The 22,243-nt window shown below is 44.2% G+C and overlaps 1 protein-coding gene across 4 annotated transcripts in view; it reads left to right on the forward strand.

The window, feature by feature from the left end:
* Positions 1–785: 785 nt before the first annotated feature.
* The window catches only part of LOC142579917 (phagosome assembly factor 1), an 80,689-nt gene continuing 59,231 nt past the window's right edge, over positions 786–22,243 (forward strand). The window contains exons 1-6 of one of the 4 annotated variants that reach the window (XM_075690589.1): positions 786–1,078; positions 7,193–7,275; positions 12,591–12,674; positions 13,746–13,789; positions 15,865–15,944; positions 19,969–20,042. In XM_075690589.1, coding sequence (XP_075546704.1) covers positions 1,015–1,078; positions 7,193–7,275; positions 12,591–12,674; positions 13,746–13,789; positions 15,865–15,944; positions 19,969–20,042 — 429 coding nt within the window. In that variant the 5' untranslated portion in view covers positions 786–1,014. Of the gene's footprint in view, positions 1,079–1,746; positions 2,397–7,192; positions 7,276–12,590; positions 12,675–13,745; positions 13,790–15,864; positions 15,945–19,968; positions 20,043–22,243 lie in introns of those variants that run through there. The other 3 variants (XM_075690591.1, XM_075690587.1, XM_075690590.1) reach the window with 3 other exon arrangements.

Here is a 22,243-nt window from a genome sequence, read left to right on the forward strand (position 1 = left end):
ACGTAATATTTAGGTTTAGCATGCTTCAGGATTGCATGAGCTCTTTCTGAGCGTTGGTGGCACTATTCCTTAAAAACGCTTCGTATGGTGTTTCTTTAACCGTACCATCTTTGGCATATATATATGGAGGAAGAAAAAGTATTTTTTCTTTCCTCCATGATCTTTAGCAGATGCGATGTCATTCATGGCTTACACCCGCGTTTTGATTTTTTAACGTCATTATACGGACAGTTATTTGTATACGGAGCAGCATTTTCACTATAAAACGTTGATATGCTTCATTAGCTGATATGCACAAAAACTTGTCGTTCCACTTTGTCAAAAAATATTTCATTTTTAAACTGTGCAAGTGCCTTCTGAGAAATATCTTGAAAAACATTCTTCTAGTTTGCTTGCACATGTGGGTATAGGTTTTGAATGATTTTCGTGCGTGTGTTCCCTGGTGCTCAAACCGCGCTACAGGGCCTTGCCAATGTAAGCATGCTTCAAATTCAGCTGTTTGAATCGCATGTCGATTCGCGCCTCGTTTTGATGCAGATGGAAAGACCGAGACACTCCAGCCTCTGAGATTGCATTTCGAAAAGTCCTTGCCTGCGCTGTCCGTCGGGTTACAAAGTCCAGCAACTGCGTCGAACCGGTAGTCTCAGAGGACACCATATGAAGCAACCCGATGCAGAGACGCAACGCTGTTGCCCCCTGGTGACGCGCTATCAAAGGAGCGGAAATAAACCAGCTATCCAGCGACGACGCTTGCCGCAGCAGCTGAGCGAGCCAGGTCCAGCCAGCTGACAAGCTTTTCCAAAAGACAACAACAAAAGGCGGGCCAACATGGCGACCCATAGCGCGGACAAAGAGTGAACGGCTGCGGAATCGCTGCTTTGTTTTCAGTTCTCTCACCCCTTCACTTCTGAACTCGTCGTCGCGTTACCGCAGCTGATGCGGTACTAGAGGAGTCGTGCGTGCACCTCGCAGCAGCAGCAGCACGCGTGAAAAAGCCTTCAAGGCGCCTTCATCATGCTCGAGCTCGACGTCGTTCCCGAGAAGTCGCTAGGCAATGAAAGCTGGGAGCTGGTTCTCGGTGAGTATGTACCAACTGCGCCCGTCGTGAGATCGACTCCGTGCTTTCGTCTCCATTCCTTTCTTGCTGCGTTTTGGCTCGTCCGTGTGTGCTTGTGTGTGATGTGTACGACAATCGATTCAAAGTGCACCGTTTCCTCCGTCGTCTGCTGTTTCTCCGTGCGATTTTGCATGTGTGTGGAACTGAAACCCCCCTCTTCGCGCAACAGTCTACGGCGTAGTGAGTATGTGGTAAGCGTGGTCACCTTGTCTTTCGATTCCGGTTGACGATGCTGGACGAGTGATCAACGGGAACTATTCGAAAATAGAATCGAGCGGCCTAGATCTGAGCAAATTTCAGTGCGTCGTAGGGCTCAGGCGCTGCGCTCGCGAGTCGTCTTTGCGGTCCTCGTCTGCAAATCCCAGCTGATCGCTGCAAGCTCGCTGGCATCGCGACGTTCACGCCCAGATGAATCGCTCGCGGTCGACCGTGCGAGCGAGAAAACGTGTTGCGTGGTGTGTGCGTGTGTGTGTTTTTTTTTTTTTTTTTCAATGCTTGCCCTTCATCTAGCCGGAGGGGGCCCCCTTTTTTCACCGGAGAAATCGGCCGTCGGTGAGCGAGTGGTCGACCTTGCGTGCTTTTTCGCCTAGCGTTGTGAGCCAGCTGGCTTCTTTCTCCTTTTTAATTTCTTTTTCCCTCGCAAGCAATATGCCTGGGCGCGGCTTTAAAAGAGAGTCAGCTGACTGCGATAACCTCGGCAACTTTTGCTTCGCGAAGCGCGAGAGGTCAGTACGGAGGCGAACGTTTGGGATGTCGCGTCGCTGTCGAGACCTGCCCGAGACGAAACCCTGCGGGCGGTCCACTGTTCGTGGTGGAGTCCGTGGGATGGTGCAGCAACAAGTCCGCGTAGTACGCGGAATTACGTCACGAGGCCGATAGCGAGCTGTTGCTGCTGGTATACAGCTTAGCTGTCGTTCGACATTGGATACGCGCGAGGGAGTCGCGGAAAAACAGCTGTTCGCCGCGGAACACGTCACCTTACGCGCGGAGAGGGGGAAAAAAAGAAGGGGAGGCGAGCGAAACAGCTGCCTGCCGTTGACCCGCGGGCGAGCAGTAACTGTGGAGCCCATCGATGTCTCGGAAGACGACGTCCGCGCAGCAGCGGCAGTATCAGCAGACGACGCCTCTGTTTCCGTCTGCCTATGCCAGCGCACGCAGTCGCCAGCCAGTGCCTGCTTCGCCCCTTTCCGCAGCAGGAGCGTCGTCGAAGCGATGCTGTCGCCCACAGAGCCCGTCCTTGCCAAGGCAGTCGGAGTGCCGAGCGGAACGCTGCATATGGGTGCTGTCGTCATTCTCTAAGTCGTGTTTTTTTTTCTACCCCCCCCCCCCCCCCCCGCTTATCTACGCCGTCACGTGCGTGCCCAGTCCTTATCACTGTTTTGGGTTTCCCGTGTTCACGGCGTGGTGAAAGTCTGTGTGTGCAACTCCCTTGTATCGCGTGTTGACAGTTGTGCATGAATTGTGTTGTCGTTCTTGCCTTTGTCTCTTGACGCTTCATAATTGCGAGAAGATGTTGTTTCAGTGGTGGCTCACTTTGACATAGTGTTTCTGCAGTGTCCTATGCATGAAAAATTGTCCTTGCATTTGCTATGCTAGTGTGTCAAGCTGTTATGTTAAAAAAAAGGACTTGAGTCCATACTTGTTGCAAAATGCCTTAATGAAAAGAGAGCGTGCAGTCATATTGTTTCTGTCTGTTTTCATTTGACATATTGTTGCAACATGCACTAGGAATACAGTGAGAGAATCTTCAAGGCTGCTGATTACAAGTTCAGATGGCTGTACCAAAAGTGGGGCAGAGTCGAAATAATGAAGGCTGAAACATGACAGTTAAAAGTGCCCCTGTCACATTTTGGAACGATCTAGAGAAAAGAAACAAAGAATACAAGCAAGATCGCTTGCTTGCAGTTGCTTTACAGGAGCAAAGTCGTGTCATTTCACCTTCCTTCTGCTCCTTTCTGATAGCACGGTGCTCAAACAATTGGTCTGCTGCTTGGTTCTATCATTTTCTTATTCAGATTCCTTTTGGTCAGGTACTTCTTTATTGATTTGAAATGTCTTTATAAAGATTGCCTGATGATGGAGTAATCTTGCCGTGGGCACCTGCTTTTCTGCTGCGTTTGAATTCTTGTTACAAGGCATGCATCGTAAAAATTTGCACCCCTGACTGTTGCTTAAATGCGTGATAACGGAAGCTAGGCGTGTTATCTTTTTTGCTTTACCAGGGAGCCAAGGGAGGCAAAAGAAACATAACACTAAGCTAAACTGATAAGGCTGTTGAGTGCTAAGAAAAATTTTAATGTAGGAAAGAAATTGTAATTGCATGCAGCAATGCATTTCTTCAATTCAATAAATTGTTTCTAAATAGAGGGGTTGATCCCTTTGATGCTCTATTCTTTGCTGCCTGACTATGGCCTTGGAGATTTTTGGCATGGCCAAAGGCATGGAGCTTCATACAAAGAATATTGGAGGTAAATGTGACTCTAGCATCTACATATGCTGCCAGTATGGCTTTCCCTGGTACATGGATTTGCCTGAACTGCTTGTGGCTTCAGAAGACCAGGTTATTATTAGCATAATATCTTAATGTTTTTTATGTGTACATCTTATCGTAAAAGCTTTTTATGGCAATAACGTCTAGGTCAGCCTCCCTGTTTCACCATTCAAGGGTTTTCAGAACATTAAAAAAACAATTGCTTAGAAGAAAAAGAAGAGTAATTATACTTGGTGAGCACGGCCTTTGGAAACATAATCTAGATTTAGTGGCATGTAAGCTTGAAAATGTTGGGACTAATGGGTTGGAGGTTGTGTAGTGCAGTTTATTTTGAGGGCTAAACATTTGACTGCTAAAATAAGTGGTAGGCAGTACACTACACAGATAAAACACAAAATAACAATGAAGGCAGCTGCATTGTACTGTCTTAATGAATCCATGCCAAATCGTAGAACAATCCACGTGCTACCTGCTGTTCCCATGGGAGTTTAACGAGGGATATGCATAATTCTACAAGTGGGCTTCCCCACACATCTCGTTTGACCAGCACAACAATGCGAACGTCACCGTAGATGTGGAAACAAAGCAGGTTTGCATGACATGGCGCTGCTGTCCTTGCCATCATCTCTTCCTTTGCTACATCCTAACTGTTTGCAAGTCTATCATTGGCTCAAAGGCGCTGTGAGCAGGAGGTTGGCCATCTTGTGTAGGGCAGCCTAATGATGTGAAAAGGCCTGCTTCTGGTGTTTTGCATATCGCCCATTAGTGCCTGCATTCACACTAGTAAATTTAGCATGGGAGTCTATGGCTAAGGGTTCCTGACTGCACCGAATATTTCGCAGGCCATTGCTTTGCTTCGATTTAAAACAGGTCACGCCGACAGCGTCGAGCTAAGCAGCAGTGCCAACAAAGCACTGGAAAACCCAAGGCAAAGCTAATAAATGGCATTCCGGCTTGTGCAGCTGGTGAAACAGTAACTGTGGTTAAGTTCCTCGTAACCGGTATCGTTGCCTTCGACAGTGAAGCCCTGGCCGAGGACCTGGTTTAGTAATTTGAGCTAATTGCAGCGTGAAATTAGCCCCAGGGCTCAGACCATTGGCATTCGCACACAAGCAAGTCATCCATAGGTCATTAGATCTTATCACACTTCCAAAGCCCTTGAATAAGTGACATAAATGAAATTCTTGTCTGCTCAGCTTCTTTGGCCCTTAAGACCGAACCCCGATATGAAAACACGAAGGTAAAAAAAAAATTGTTGGATTATATCAGAAGTAAATCTGAAATCTTTAGCTGATATTGTCATGTAATGATTATATGCTTACAACAAATATTGGATTTAAAAGGTATTTTCATCTCAGATAAGCCTTCATTTTCATGAGGTTTACTGTATAAATCAAAATAATAAATTTGGTCTAATGTCCCGAAACTACCCACCGTGGTTGCTCAGTGGCTATGGTGTTGGGCTACTGAGCACGAGGTCGCGAGATCGAATCCCGGCCACGGAGGCCGCATTTCGATGGGGGCGAAATGCGAAAACACCCGTCTACTTAGATTTAGGTGCACGTTAAAGAACCCCAGGTGGTCACAATTTCCGCGGAGTCCCCCACTACGGCATGCCTCGTAATCAGAAAGTGGTTTTGGCACGTAAAACCCCATAATTATATATATGTCCCGAAACTGCACTTCATCACGAGAAGCACTGTAGTGGAGGGCTCAAGATCAATTCTGATCACCTGGGGTTTGTTAATGTGCGCCTAATTCGGAGCACACTTTTTTTTTCCCATTTTGCCTCCATCGGAATGCAACTGCCCTGGCTGGGAATTGAACCCATGACCTTTAGCTCAGCTGCACAATTTTCCTTCATTCTTGTATACAATGCAGTATAGTTTTCAGGATTAATCCTACTCTTGTCAGTTAATTGTCAAGGGGATATACAGTGGAGCAGTTCGTTATACAGTTAAACCTCGAAACAAAGAAGTCGACAAAATCGGCAATTTACCTCGTTATATCGAAATTTCGTTCTATTGAAATTGGACCGTTTATGCAAATATATACAGTCGCCGATCGATTTTTCTTACACGGAGTAGGGCCGAAGAATTTTCCGAATTATTGGGCAATCGAAAAAAAGCAAATTCGAATTAGCAATTCATTTTGATAAATTTGGGAGTCTGCGACGAATGATACGGTTTAATGCCACGTACGTCGACGATATCTTCTCGGCAGTACGAATTAAGCAGATCCAGCCACGCTTTCGCGCGCACTCCGCCTCCGCGGCAGATAGCGCCGTCCGCACTGGGACGACGCTATCAGAAAAAGCTCCGGCAGCAGAGAGCGAATGCTTCGTCTGCCTCTCGCTCCAACGGGCCACCGAAACTCGAGATAACATGACCTCCAATACTAAACGCGCGTTTAAGCAGCTTACGTGGTGCCACGCCGTCTCGGTACTCGCACTCTTTGCACACACGGCAGATTACCTCTGATGCAGGGAGCGCGGATGCATATGCGCTCAGCCGCGCTTACAGCCATGCGCAGCCAGGGCCGAGACCCGCGCCAACTTACCCCCCCGACTCCGCCCCGTCGCGCACGCGTGATCGCGTTACGGCGAGCTTGCTCCCCTCCCCCTCTTTCCCTTTGCCCACGCGGGAAGGCGGCACTCGTGAAGCCGCCATCTTTCTTGTCTCACCCTCGCACGCTTTCACTCGCAAATAGAGCACGCAGTGCGCGGGGCGTAGGTAGGGTCTTATCGCATTTGGACTTTATACGGTACATGATGCGGCTCCACTTCGGCAGTCGTTCTTGTCGCGCGGCACGCGATTTGAAAGGTGCGTTTACAAACAGCCGCTTGTAATTCACACATTTGTCCATCTGCGTTCGCGGAAGTTTCCGTTTATTGTCTTGGCATTCCTTTGCGGCGGCAGTGAAATTTAGTTATATTGGAATCGCCTATAAACACACTTCGTTATACTGAGGTTCTAAATACATGGTGTTCTATGGACAAGAGGCAATGAAAAGTTAAACACTTCGTTATATCAAGAATTTGGTTATATTGAAGGTTGTTATATCGAGGCTTTATATGGGATGTGGCAGTGATGGAAAAGCTGTTTCAATAGTACCAAATTGCCCAAAACGCACTTAGAAGGGAAAGTTACAGTAATAAACCTTGCTCATGCAGTTTTTAATGGGCTCAAAAACTTCTGACAGGTTAGATAAGTGGGTATGGACGCTGCTGGTATGGACGCTTGTGATAGCAGGAGACTGACGCTGGGCTATCTTGTTTTCATTTAACATGGGGAACAGTGCTCACTATGGTAGAAGAGATATGGCGTGTTTGTCATGTTTGCATACCTTATCTCATCACCTTCACTGGGGCATGGGACGGCCAACAAGTCGCATATTTCTGAAGCTGAACATGTTGTACACTGTCAAGGGCTTCATTATGTGTTAAAGCACGAGTGCCTTCTTCATTTGAATTACATATTTTGTGCCATTTGGTGGGTTTATTAAAAAGCACCAGTTTACCCTACATTAGGGTCTCTTTCAAACTGTGTGACTGATTAAGTGTGTTTGTGGGCTTTCTTTTGCAGGCATGGCATTTAGCCAGGTGGTCCACATATTGCAACAGCAATTCCGCATCATCAAGGGTGTCCAGATTATCTACAATGAACAGGTAGGCTCAGGTTGTTTTTACCATATTTACTCGCGTAATGATCGCACTCCTGAATTTTGTCGTCAAAATTCGATTTTTTTTAATTTCCCTTATAATGATCGCACCCCGAACTTGCTGCAGTGATACGTTGCGTGCCAAGTCTAGCTAATAATGATCGCGCTTGCCATCTGTCGAATGCTACGTGAATGACTCTTCAAGACAAACCAGACGGTCTGCACGCACCAAACATTCTTAAGCAGATGCCCCATTTCATTCCTTTTGTCACTTTCTGCACTTCCATGACAAAAAAAAAAAAACTACAACCAAACTTGTCTTTATTATGTGTAGGCTTTATAATGGTTGTGGTCAGCAACAACAAAAAAGGCGCCTTTCGGTTCTTCTCATCTGCACTCGTGGCCACGCAATAAATCGCGAGCGGAAACGATAGTAGCCACATTTGCACTGATACGTTAGAAGTGTACCCTATTCATACGCCGACGCTTGTAACACAGCTAAGATATTCGCCCACCCTTAGCGGAAACTTGCTGTATTAGGATAGTAGTGAAGACAAATGCCGCAGTTTCCACAGCATGCCCGCCATGTGTTTCTACGTCACTGGCAGCTAAGCGCACCCATCTGTTTCTGTCCCCTCAAAGTGGATATGGGTACGTTATTGCCTCAAACGTGCCGATATTAACGATATTATTCATTACTGATACGGAAGAAACTGTTTCAATGCACGTAATGTACTCACGAGAAGAAAAAAAATTGCGTTCAGTGCGTTCTGCACGGCGTTCGACTTGCTTCGCCGGCCGTCATCTTTGTTTTGGTGTCCCGCACTAATACAATGGCAGCCGCCTATTTGTTGACCTGTTGCCATCCCGCAGCAAATGCACGATGAAAAAAAAATTTTGTTTTTCGGCAAATTTAATCTGCGTAATGACGCACTCCTGAATTTGCGTCAACTTTTTTTGACAAAAAAGTGCAATCATTATGCAAGTAAATATGGTAATATTCATGAGCTTTGTACTCTATAGCCGGCTGCCCAAACATGTGGCTCACAGATTGCATGAGTTTTACCTAACGCCTATTAAAGAAACAGACCACCTCTCCGAACCTAAATCGAGATAAACCTGCTGATGGGAAGATTGCCTTTCGTATTGGTTAAAATGAGCCACGCTTTTCTCATTAAATGTGGACTTATATTTTTATTCTTCACTAAAATTTGTGAAAGATTATTTTTGGTGCACCACGCTGCAAAAGCACGAAGATGCTTAAGAAGCCTATCACGCGACCTTCTGTTAGTGTACGCGGTTCCTGGTTTCTTTATTAGTATTCAAATACAGTACACTTTTTTTCTATGGTAAGTTTTTACCAACTTACAGTATGCAGATAAGCCTTCGTTTGTTGCAAATAGGAAAGTGGCACTGCCTTTCTTACGGTGAGTTGGCGTGGCTCGTCTATCGACAGAATAATGACGGTGTGGGGCCAACCCGCCATGTTGTAGGTGTGTACTTCGGGAAAAATGCAGTACAAGTATAAGAGAGGTCTGTAGAACAATGTAATCTTACAGTGCCATCTTTTTGTTTTCAAAAATAGTTGAAAAAGGTCAAATTGTAGTTGGTTAACCCGAGTTGCACTCACTCCTGGTGGCTTTCACAATTTGCGAGGCGGGCTATCGGCATCACTTTCACTTCTCAGCATTGCTGCAGGAGGGACCCTTCCTTTTTTAGAGGCTGCTCAAATAGAAAAATTCTGCTTACAAAATATCCATGCGCTTTCGGAAGTAACCTCTGCAGATGTAAACACTACCGAGGGTGAGCTTTGTGTTGCACCATAAAAAACTAGGTCCTTAAATATCAGTTGTCAGTCCCTTTAAGCGTGGCTCGGGTTGCTCTCAGAGGTTTTTACCATCATGCCAGCTGCATTCTAAAGAAAGTTTGAACCCTCCGGGGGCTTATCTTGGCCCTAAATAATAATCGTCCCATCTCTTGCATGCCCTCCCCTTTCATAACCCAACGCACTCTCTCTTACACATTCCTAAGCATTTTCTTTCTTCGTATATGTGCTTTAGTTTGGGCTGCTCTGACCTTGATGCAAAACCAACTAGCCCAGTCTTTCGCCTCGCTATGCACCCAGTTCTTTCAGGTCACTAATGACATGCGCCTTATCAGCGTGGCAAAGCATTCTTGGCAGGAAAGTTGCAAGCTGTGAGTTTTCAAAAAAAAAAAAAGGAAGGAAATGTAAAAAAGACAGCTCAAGATTATTGGTTGGGGACATGATACGGACCAAAGGGTATAAGCATTTTTTATTTTACAATGTAGCTTGCCAAAAATTTAGGCTACCGTAAACCCATCCTGCCACATTGACTTGTCACTGTGCAACTTGACGTCTCGCATCACAAGTATGCCTTTTGAGTGCAATTTTGTTTATGATCTTAGTGGGGGCCTGTTGATTGTGCAGTTGGTAGTTGGTATATCACTTTTGAGAGTCGGAAGGTACCAGGTTTGAAAGTAGCTGAGGTGCCTTCATTTATTCAGATTTTCTTTTTGGTCGCAATGAAGATAAAAGGAAGGGGACACCAGAAGGAGTTTCACAGAGAAGGCACATGCAGTTATATTACCCTGGAGTGTCCTAGTTGAAGGACCATACTCATTGTCTAACGTAATTATTTTGCAGCGCTCTCCTTGACTACACAAGTCTGAGTGTAAATTATGTGTTCTTACTTAACCACTTCAGGTTTCATTTAATGTTTGCCACTATCTAGATTCTTGTTTGCCATGGTCTGTAAAATAAGGTACAAGTTTTTGGTGCTGGCTTTATCCAATACTTTAGTTTATCCAATAGTAACCATTTTGTTATTCAGGGAGCCACAATATCCCAAAAAGGCATGCAGACCAGTCAAGGTTTCCCATTGTTTTGCACATGCTACTAGCCTTAATCATTCTACTAGTCTTAAGCCAACAGTTGATAGAAAGGAATTCTTCTTTTTTAAACTGGGTGTTTCACGAAAACTGAACCGCACTTAAAAAAAAAAAAAAGTGGTACATCTCAGGCAATTGTGACCGACAGCATAGTGCTTCTAGGCGCCTCTAGTTGCTCAGGGTATTTTTAAAATGTGATTGGTTGGATAATCAGCTGTTTAATTCAGCAAGTGTTCAAATATTCCTTTGAGGGTATGAGTGCAACTGCAAATATTGTAGAGCGTGCTCTTAGTACCCTATGAAGTTATACGAGGTTCTTTTCTGGCTCCGAAGAAAGCCCGCGAAATATGAAAAAAAAAAAAACAATAAAGTGATGTCACTGGCATGTCTGTGCCTTTCGTTTGCAGTGGTTTCAATCACATTTACAAAAAACAAAGGTTGAATGTTCTTTTGCAAAAAGAGGCAATTGGCCCCAGCAACCAGTCAATCACCTCAGCATAGTCCAAAATGATAACGAGATAGGCCAGTGCTGAAGGAGCACCGAAACGCATGTGTCACCTTCAAAACACGGTTGAAAGCTGAAAGCTGGTGTCAATTTTTTTTACTCATATTTCGCAGGCTTTCTTGACAGCCTGTAAAACAGAAGTGCAAGAAAGACGACACCATGGAAACAACTTCATTGGGTGTTGTTTAGCGTGCTCTGTAGCTTTTGATCCACACTTGCAATCTAAAACGAATGCCTAAAATATTGCATAATTGAACTCGTATAATTAGCTAACTAATTGTACTTCAAAAAGTACTTAGAGTAACTAGGGATGACTATGAACAATATGCAGGTATTCTCAGTTGCATAAAATGTACTACCTTTACTACCTATTAAAAATCTTGGTTCTACTTATGGAAACACTTGGTATACGAGGCTTTAGTGGCTGCTCACCTGTTCCTAAACTCACATACTGTGGGATGCTTGCGCGTTAATTAACATTCTGCATTTGCTGCCATGGCACTGAGTGACGCCAGCTAACAAACAGTCCAACGGCTAAATTATAGATACATATGCTTAAAATACCTAAGAAAGTGGATAGAGGGACAGCCTTCTCTCTATTCTTAAGTATATTGCGTGCACGTATAGTCGAATCCCGATAATTAGAACTTGAAGAGGCCCGAAAATTTGTTCGAATTAAAAGAAGTTCGAATTAAAGGAAGCTAAGGAAGCATGCAGTGGCACATGTGCATTGAGTTAACACATGAGTGGGAAGCTCCAGGATATTTATTCACACGCATTTACAAATTGCAGTGAACGTCCTCTTTTTCGGACTCCATAGGGACTGCGAAAACGTCAGAAAAATTGGGCGGTCCGAAAAAATGAAAAAATGCCTTTTACTACCCCCAAGGGCTGACATCACCACAAGGACGTCCGAAATATCTCTAAAGGCCTGCCAGCACACTTGTTAGGCGTATCGGTGCTTGTACTGTGATAGAAGGCGGGTGCACATGTGTATAGTTAAAGGAAACATACCATGTCCCGTGACAATTGCTCCTTCTAACTTTTGGTATGCTTCAATGCATAAGACTGCTACATTGGGGCAAAGCTGACTTTCAAGAACCAGCATTATGCAACGTGCCATACTTTCCATGCTCTGAAGCTATTGGCAAGGATTACAAAGATGGAGTCAGCGCCATTGCGAAAGCAGCAAATTGTTGCAGTGAAAAGCACGGCACCGAACAGCAAGAAGCTTGGTAACGAACGTCGAAGTAGCTAGGTCTAGCGTTACCGCGGTGTGGCTACAGCTGCTAACGGATCTGCTGGTCGGAGGCACCGCCGTGTGATTCAGCATGCTGCTGAGGGCATTGTCAGAGCGCAGTATGTTCGAATTAACTGTTGCAAATGCTTGCAGGTTCGAATTAGTGGGCGTTTTTGCCCATTGGAGTGCACTTAACTTTGATGGGACCACAGCGTCAGTTCAAGTAAACTGAAAGCTCGAATTAAGCGTGTTCAAATTAATGAGATTCGACTGTATATGTATTAGTAGAACTTACAGGAATTCTAAGAAGGTTGTGGGTGGGGCTCCCGCGGGCCATAGTGTTTTTGTTTTCATGTTTATTATTTAACTGTACTACAATGTTATTGTAGATTGCATCATAATCCTTTAATTAACTTATAATTCAAAAAAATTAACACGCGTAATATACATTATGCTTTACTTAGCTTCATTCTTTTGTTGGAATCCTGTAACTGTTCCTAACAGTCAAGCATCTTGGTTAACCTTATTTTTCTCGCTAGTAGTCACTAGTAATACACATGGGCTAAATTTACTTACATATATAATGTATTTGTACAAACAGCTCTGCAATTCACTGTGAGCATATAGGAAACAGCGTGGCTAGCCCTTAATGCATTGTTTTGTGCAGTGCCCACTGGATAGTGATCTCGTGATCCTCCTGTCAGAGGATGGGATCCGGCTCAGCTTCGACTCAAGCTCGCAGAGGCTAAAGGTGAGACGGCTGTCTGGACAGTCTGAAATTGATTGCTGCACTCATCCATTGCTACTCTTGCTTCTTCAGTTAACGTTGAGGGTTTCAGTGGCACTCTGTGAGCGTGGAGAGACCTGCTTCGAGAAGAAGCCCTCTGCTCATTTCTTGATTCCCTTAACCATCACATGCAGGGGCAAACAAAAGTCAGACACCTGTAAAAAAAAACGAGGCACCTCAGTTTTTATTTGCTATAGCACTGGCCTCATTAAAGACAAGGTCTCTGATTTGTCATTGTAGACTACGCAAGACTGCCCGGTATGTTGCATATGCTGACACTCATTGGCACAAGGCATTGCCTGGGACAGTCCTGAGCAGTTCGGGAAGCAAAATTCAATGGTCATACACTCCCATTTCACTCTCAACAAATGCACACTCGGAAGGCTAGAGAAGAGATTCCTCCTACTGCACGCATTCATGACCAAAACAGTAGTGTGTCATATGTTAAAAAAAAAGATAAGGTTTGTACAAATCAACGGAACACTTGTCTTGTAAAATATGACATCATTTTTAAAGCCTGAATGCATTTACCACCTTATGAAGGGAGTGGCGTGTTTATGAAACCAGTGGCCACAGTGCACTGCGGGCACTTGTGACCAAAATGTAGTATGTCACACACTGGAAGCACGAAGGTGCACAAATAGTGCTCTGTTTGATGTAACGGGACGTCCACAAGTTGTAGCGCTTGAAGTAGTTGTTCTTTAGGAATTGTCGCAGACCGGAGCAACTGGACTGCGAAATAAGCCGAGTGGGACTTCTAGGACCGCATTCCTACTTGCACAGCTTCCACGGCATTTTCTGTCATGTGTGAAAAAAGAGTATAGTTTCCACTACCGTGCCCAACAAAGTAGGGCATGTTTCTTTTTTTTTAACTGTTACACGATTTTGTTTTATGAAAAGCTGAAACTGAAATTTGGTAGATTTAATAACCCAGAAAAGCAGCCTGTAGAACGCTTGGCTCGTGAAAAACTCAATATCAGAAGTGCTGTGTTGTTGTAAGGCTGTATCGTGAACTAGCCTTTTTTTCTTCTGCAGGTGATAGAAGTCACCGACATGTCGAAGGTCAAGTTGGCATATTGGTGAGCTCTCGGTCTGTCACCTCTCCTACATGTTACGATTCAGTAATTGTGCTTAGACATTGTGAACAGTATGGGTAAGTATATACTTTTAGAACACAGTAACCTGAAGATGATATTGTTTTTGTTGGAGTTGTAGGTTGCCATCAAGCTGGCAGTTTATTTCTCAGTTTGGAAATTTACTTCTAAACGAAGTTTTGCTCCAGAAGCCGAATTTTGAGCTAGTTGGGCAACATTAACTTTTTGTGGACTAGTGCTGCCTACAGGCGACAGACCAGCAGAATATTCTTTTTCTTTCCAACTTTTCGTACTGAGTACGGAGTTTCTGGATAAATACCTTCCGGCAACGTTCAATGACAGTCGGCAAACGTCATATATAATGGATTAGAGGAGGAACACAAATTCAGGAAGTACTTTGTCACACAGCTCGCTTTCTTCTGAAAAGCAGTGTCATGTGAGACACAGCGATCCAAGATCTCCGGCTGCAGTGGTATCATACAGATAATGTAAAGCAAATGCAATGTACACCATTTTTTTGCATCTGATGACAACTTTCTGTACAAGGTACAAATGAAACCACAGGTGGCTTGAGGTAAACAGTGCTTCCAGTGTTCCGCCTGGTGTTTCCTCCCGTATTGCTCAAAAACTTCCCGCAGTATAGTTTTTCTTTTCAATGAACATGCTCATTCTCGATGTATCTTGCACATTTGGATGAGAACTAAAGCTTTCCTTGAGGTATCTATGTGTCTTGCCTTAAAAGGGTTAATTTGCTGCAAAAATCCACACATCATCCAAAAGCCCGATGCGACAGGCAAATCACGGGGCTAGGAAATTGAAGAGAGAAACTTCAGCCACATTCATTAGTGCTTGTCCGGTGTGATCCCATCTCTGTCATCGTCGTTCATGCAGCCCTTCGTCATGATTCATCTGCACGTGGCACATTTTTGTGCGCAGACGATGTTGACGTTGGCACCACTCTCGAAGATGTTTTTTAAAGCCTTGCGTGCCGTCACGTTGCTTTTAGCCAAACCCAGAAAAGAAAGCTTGATGAGGATGCGTGAAAACTCGTTTGAAATAGACTGATCTTGCCGCAATCCATCGTGGTAGCTCAGTGGTGATGGCGTTGAGTAGCTGAACACAAGGACATTAGTTCGATCCTGGCCACTGTGGCCGCAATCCGATAGAAGTGGAATGCAAAAATGCTCGTGGGCCGTGCTTTGGGTGCCTGTTAAAGAACCCCAGGTGGCCATAATTAATGCGGAGTGCCCCTGCCATTCTGTGCCTCATGATCAGATTGTGGTTTTGGCACGTACTAGAGCCCCAGGATTTGATCTAATTTTGCCATGTTCAGAGCAAGTCTGTTCCGTCCCTTCTGGCTTAACAATGTTGGCAGTTGCTGTTTCTCTGCTACATTCAAATGCAGAGGCTAATGAAATTCCGACTCTTAAAATTTTTTAATCCAGCTTTATCATTTTTTTGAGGGAGGGGCATTTAGCTAGCACCTCTTCAAAACTACTTTTACTCTCAAGTCTTCTTATTTCGACCTCGCTTTCCCGTCATCTCTGTGGCTTACTTGGTTCAACAACAAGATGGGAAAGAAGTAAAAACTGAAATTTCTGGTTCAAACCATGGTAGCACTTCGATCTGCTAAAGACTGCCACTACGAGAATCCTTTGCAGCAGCAGTGCCATAATGAAAGTCATTGTGAGATTGCTCTGTTAGCTGCATACGTCATATGCAAGCAGGCAAAATTGAGCCTAAATATTTTCTGGGAAGGAGGCTGCAGCCTTGCAGGCCTACTGATGGGACAGGTGCTTGATGCCATTCTATTTATAGCGATCATAATAATAATAACCTTGATAAGCAATGATCCTATGCTGAAATGTTTTATACATAACAAGCGACTTGAACAGTTTGAACACTGGTATTATTTAGGTATTGACAACTTCTTTTTAGTAAACTGCAGCTTTCTTTTATGTATTGAGCAATATCAGGAAACAAGTGAGCCTTGTCCTTGTGTACTAGCTGCGCTACTTGCATAGGGTTGACGTGGTGTTTACAACTGCTTGTTGATGCAGCGGGAGCACTTTCTGCTCACCCGAGGTGTTGCCCACCAGACAGCAAATTGACGACTGCTTTGGCGCCACCCACCCCGGAGGTACAGTAGTTTCCCACCATTCACTTGGCTGCCTGTGTAGCATTTGCAAGTGTCTTCACACATATGTTCACGAGCTGCAAAATGCGGTGTGCACTATGTATAGTTTTGAGTGCTCTCTGGTTAGACACTGCATCACCAGACATTGCTACCGACACTGTTGCTGCCCTACACCTGCCCGTGAACCCACTATTTTGGAAACGTTAGGAAGCATTCAGACAAACTAAAAATCTCTTGTTAAAATGAGAACGCAAGTTATTCAGTTTATGTCACCGAAATATCTTGGTGGCAGTCACTTTCTTCTGTCATGCGTGGTGGCTACATTTGCCATCGGGCATAGAGTTTAGCCTCAATAATAGCCTCTTCAAAGCCATTAACCGTTTTCAAGATACGTGGAGCCTTCAGGAAATTCTGTCAAGTCAAAGACTTGCATGAAAATACACAATGCACTTATGTGCGAACAGAGCCCGAAGAAAAGGTTTATGGCTGAAATTTTGGGACAGGAGAGCTTGAGCTAGCGAGTGCTTACTGTATCTGTGGACTTAAGGATTAAGGAGATGCTGAACAACTCTTTTGCCACCAAGATTTCTAGCCCAAATGAAGGCTTGGATGCTGAAAGTGGTTGCCGCAACCGTGTCTTCAGGCTGAAACTAGCAGAAAATAACGAATTTAATTCATTTTTCACAAAATACCGCGTCTAGCAGCTGCGCCCTGAACCAGATGAGGTGACCTGTCTGTGCCGGATACTGGCATGCCAGCCATCACCCGCGTCTGTCCACCCACATGGACGATGCCGGTTGGCAGCAGTGACAGCGAAGCAATTGCGCAGTTGCTTGCAGCCGCATACTTGTTTCTGCAAGCGTAGCCTGTGCCTAAGTCTTCAATATCGCTGTTTTTGTTGTGTGCGGCTCTGTAATGCAATCAGCGAAGTGCCTGGCACAACGCAGGAGAGTGCCTCTATGCTGCTGCACGCAGATATGAATTCACACTGCGCGCCCGTCAAAGCATGACTTTCCGTGCTCCGAGCACTTCGAGGACAGTGACTATCAGACTATTCCTGCTTTGCTGCAGAGCTGCGGCTTGTCAGCTAAAGGACGCTGTGCCTTCGTAGTAGTAGGTTCCTTCAATACTTTTCATCTGGTCAGATAAGAGTGATCTAACGAAGGAAAAGACCCTTAATTTTGCAGCACCTGAGGGAACACGGCCATCTGGTCATGAAACTTATGCGTAATGCTATGGCAGAGCTTCATATAGTGTCTGCCGTGGACGCACCACCGCACTGGCACAAATAGAAGGTGGACTGGAGCAGACTACAAATGGGCGCCACAGGTGTTCTGTGCTTACGCTTGCTATTGCGCACTGGTCAACTGCCAGTATCGGCGTGTGAATATTGTCGACACATTGTGCAAATCGCCGCTCTTTTTCTGTACAGTGTTCAGAAACTTAAGCGCGAACAATTTCTAAACAGTTTCTGCAGTTGTAGAAGGTATATCTGATCATCTACTTGTCAGTATCGATATATCCATAGTCTCTTCCACCCCATCTGAAAAACCTGTGAAGCGTTCCTTCAAGGACTACTCACGCGCAAATGATGCAGCCATAATAGAACATATGGAAACATGTCTCACCGACTTTAACGACAGTGATGTGACAGCACTCTGGCACCGTTTTAAGAACATGTGTGAGTTCTGTATTCATAAATTTGTGCCTGATAAATACAAACTAGTCCGCAAACAAACACCGTGGATGACACGTGATATTATCCATATGACCCGCAAGATAAAAAGGTTAAAGAAAACACGATTACAACCTGATTGAGTTAAAGAAATGAAAGAAAACCTTGCGCGTGCAGTATGCACCTCGAAGGAACACTATTTCAATATAGTACTACCAAACTTTATTGTTGAACAGCCCGAAAAGTTCTGGAATTACTTGAGCGAAAAAAAGAAGCCAGTAGCACAAATCTGCATCGATGGTTCAATCATTACCGATCACAGGGAAATTGCGAGTCACTTCAATTATTATTTTCATAGTGTATTTTCTAACTCTGGCATTAGTTCATCTACAGACAAAACGTTTCACCCATCCAAAGCTAATTTTATTTCATACCCTGGCTTAGTTTCGATGCTAGTTAACTTAAAAACTAAATCTTCTTGCGGTCCTGACAACCTTCCGAACATTTTTTTGAAACGTTATGCTGAAACTATTGCAAGGTTCCTTCTTATTATATTTCATGCTTCGTTGCTTGCTGGAAAATTACCGGATGACTGGAGGGCAGCCAGAGTTGTACCCGTATTCAAGAAGGGTGACTGTTCATTGTTAGAAAATTACCGGCCAATATCATTGACATCCTCATGTTGCAAACTAATTGAACATATTATTGGCAATCAGATTAACGAATTTCTAGATAAACATTCAATACTGTCTAATTTTCAACACGGATTTAGAAAAGGCTATTCAACAGTTACACAACTTGTCACCGTAATTCATTCACTCGCCTCATGCCTCGATAATAATGGTCAAATTGACGCCGTATTTCTTGATTTTAGCAAAGCCTTTGATACAGTTCCACATGACAAATTAATACTAAAACTTAGACATTTTGAGCTCCCTGAAATATTAATCGCATGGATAACAAACTACCTAACAAATCGCCGCCTGTTCGTGGAAATTAATCAGCAACAGTCTGGCTGTCTTCCGGTCACCTCGGGAGTTCCTCAAGGAAGTGTCCTAGGGCCGCTGCTCTTTTTACTCTATATAAATGATATTACTACTTCAATCCATCCCAGCGTGCAAATTAGGTTGTTTGCTGACGACTGTGTGCTTTTTAGGGAAATCACTTCAACCAATGATCAAACTGATTTAAATGCTTCTCTAGCTGGCATTACTGATTGGTGCAAAACATGGGGAATGCGGCTTAACGCTGAAAAGACGGTCTTTCTTCGCTTCACTCGTCAGAAAGCTCCACTAACCTTTAGTTACACGTTAGGTTCGTTGGCCTTGCAGGAAGTAACAAAATATAAGTATTTGGGCGTCACAATTACTAACAACTTATCGTGGAATTTACACATTGATAATATCTGTTCTTCAGCCTTGCGTAAATTATACTTTTTGCGACATAAACTTAGAAATTCCCCACCTAATGTAAAACTGCTTGCTTATTATTCATTAATTAGACCTAAACTTGAATATGCATGTGTTGTTTGGGACCCGTTTACTAAACAAAATATTAAATGTCTCGAAAGGGTACAGAAAAAAGCCGTACGATTCATATATTCTAAATTCTCTCGCTATGATTCCCCCTCACGAATAATGCATGATAATGGCATCGAAGTCCTTCAGCAGAGAAGGCAACACTTAAGAATTCGATTTCTTACCATGCTTATTAATGGAGACTTATCAATTAATCCTGCATCGTATCTGTTCAGTACAACGTCTAGGCTTACTCGACACCATCATCCGAATTCACTAACACCTTATTTTGCACGGACGGATGTATTCAAGTATTCTTTTTTTCCCCGAACTATAACAGACTGGAATAACTCGTTGTTGCCTGTTTCAATTGTTTGACTCATTGTATTACTGTTGTGTCTTACCACCTTACTTGATTGAATAATGCATTGTAATATTGTTGTGTTTAACCACCCTGCTTGGACCTGTTTTAGGTCTGCAGTATGAAATAAATAAATAAATAAATAAATAAACGAATTGAACGCTTTGTTACAACAATGCCTGCTGCTGCTGCAAGCTGCCACACGTGACGTCACGGTGGGTGACGCGCAGCCTCGCACATGCCGGCATGCTGCTGCCCGGCACTCACAATCCTCCAAAAATTCGGCTACTTGTTGAAAAATATGTGAAATAAGCGCTGTGTATCAGAACAGTAGTGACTTGCGAGTCGAATTTCGATGCTTCCCTCATTTCAGATTTTTGTTCAGTAACACTTTAAGCAGGGACCTTCCTAAAGTGAAATAAGCATATCAGTGCAATCTTTTGACGATGCAGTGCTCCATGTTCTGCATTTCAGAGTATGATGCCAGCCAGCAGATGTTTGTGCTGCACTTCCGGGGTTTGTCCTTCTCGTTCTTGGCTGACCCCAAGGTGAGAACAGCAGTCACATACTCATGAAAGTAATTTGTGGAAAACTTAATTTTTCTTTCTTTATTGTTTCCTTCCTGATAGCTTGCTGCAGAGGTCCAGAAGGCACTGCTTTATTTAGTATTTTGCTGTGACACCACAACTACATGCACAGTGTGCTGCTGGTGGAAAGTACGAAAGTACGGAGTTTTCAGATCTTGAAAGGGCCCTGAAACATTTTTTTAATTGTCCTAACTGACATGCTGAAACAATTGCAATGCCTTTGAAGGGGTCTGTTCCCGATGAATTTTCTGAGATGGATGCAGCATAAGTGGAGATATAATGGCTGAAATGTTAACTTTTACAGTTCCCCCTCACCTGAATGTTTCCTCTCAGCTCGAACTGTGCCAGTAACAACGCCCTGGTTATCGCTCCTCCAGTTCTCTTATACAATCAACTCTCGTTACAAGGGACCCTGATAATCTGACAATATGCGTCCGTTTTACAGTTGAATCTCACAATAACGAAATCGGCGGGGAACGCGAAAAGATTAGCTTTCGCGAGAATTTCGTTGTTGCGAAAAGATACAGCACAGATAGGTTATGCATTGCAGAACAAAACCTTACTGTCAAAATTCCGTTAGCTTAGTTTGCAAGCTTTGCTCGAGGATATAGAACCGCATTGCCAACAGTACAAAGTGCGCCGCTTGCGTCGACCAGCAGTGGCAGTACCGCTGCAATGCAGCATTCTCGGTCAATTGCTTTCGGAGATGTGATCACTCTTGTGAGGTTTTGTGGAACTCGGCACTGGACGCAGAGCAACAGCGCACGCTGTTGCCTGTAGGCGCCGACACGTCTGGTGCCGCGCACAAAAGTGATCGCATCTTGTGTACCCGAAGGCAAACAATCGAGATAACAGCCCTTTAGTGCAAATCTACGTCCGGTGCCGAATCCGCATGCGATGCCTGTCGGGGGGGCACCAAAACTAGCGCTCATGAAGCAGGGGATCTGTATTCCCAGACAATTTCTCAATCATGGCCCGATGCGTGGCACTCCATATGCTGCGACCACCTTCTCAAGCGCCATAAACAATTCCATGTTGGTGGGACGTGTATTCCTTGTTTTTGCTGCGTTTTCCTCACTGAGGTTCACATTATGCAGTGCACTGCCGCGATCAGTAAATGTTGTACGAAATGCGCATTCCGTTTGCGTTTCATTTCGCCTCACATGATTTGCCTAGGCCTCGCCGATTCGTCAGCCGCAGGGAACGCAAACTGAATGCGCATTTTGAACAATCATCTCCAATCTTGCCTAGTAGGCGTGCAAAAGCCATTGTCACATGTCAGTAGCAACATGCATGCTGCTTGAAACGGGCGATCAACAAACAAGATGGCGGCCGTGACGTGTTTCCAGCGCACTGATTGCTTCTGGCGCTTGGTTGTTTTTGTGAATGAAAATGGCGGTGCCCACACAAGTGTAATGTAGTGGTATATTACACAATTTGAGTGCAAAACAATCGCATTTCAGCACATTTTAGAGCGTGCTAGCCTTACACAAGTAGGTAACATGCAGAGATAAGTTCCGACAAATTTCTTGATGCGGGATTGCATTGCAGTGACATTTTGTTGCCGACAGATACGAAATGCATTGAATCCTATAGGCATTTGCCAGAGATATGAAAATGTTTTGTTGTCGCGAGAATTTCGTTGTTGCGGCATTTCGTTATCATGGGTTTCGATTGTACTTGAAGTCCGTAATATCCGAACACCTCACTTCCGAAACTTTAGTCGCGATGTGTAACAACGTTAATGCAAAGAGTGAGTGACAAATGTCTGAAGTAAAAAACAAACAAAAAGAGCCGCAGTTTTGCTCAAAAGCATCTATTGTGTAAGCCAATTAGTACACAGCTATACGAAGTAAGAATAGTAGTATTATTGGCCGCATAAAGTTGTAAACGTTTGCTTGCTAACTAAATTAACAAGCATGGTGTCACGTCCGCACAAGTAAACATAAACACATCTCGCTCCATGACCGTGGTATGCACTTTACTTTCGACATTTAGTTTGCATTGAAGCAAGAGACAGCACAAAGGTCAATTCGCTCGCTGCTGCTACTGCCCTTCCCCGCTGCAATGCTTTTAGATCACTTCTTTCCACGGTCATAGAGGGAGATGTGTTTATGTTTACTTGTGTGCACGTAACACTATGCTTGTTAATTTAGGCAGTA

Source organism: Dermacentor variabilis, chromosome 4 (assembly GCF_050947875.1).
Source record: "Dermacentor variabilis isolate Ectoservices chromosome 4, ASM5094787v1, whole genome shotgun sequence".
NCBI lineage: Eukaryota > Metazoa > Arthropoda > Arachnida > Ixodida > Ixodidae > Dermacentor > Dermacentor variabilis.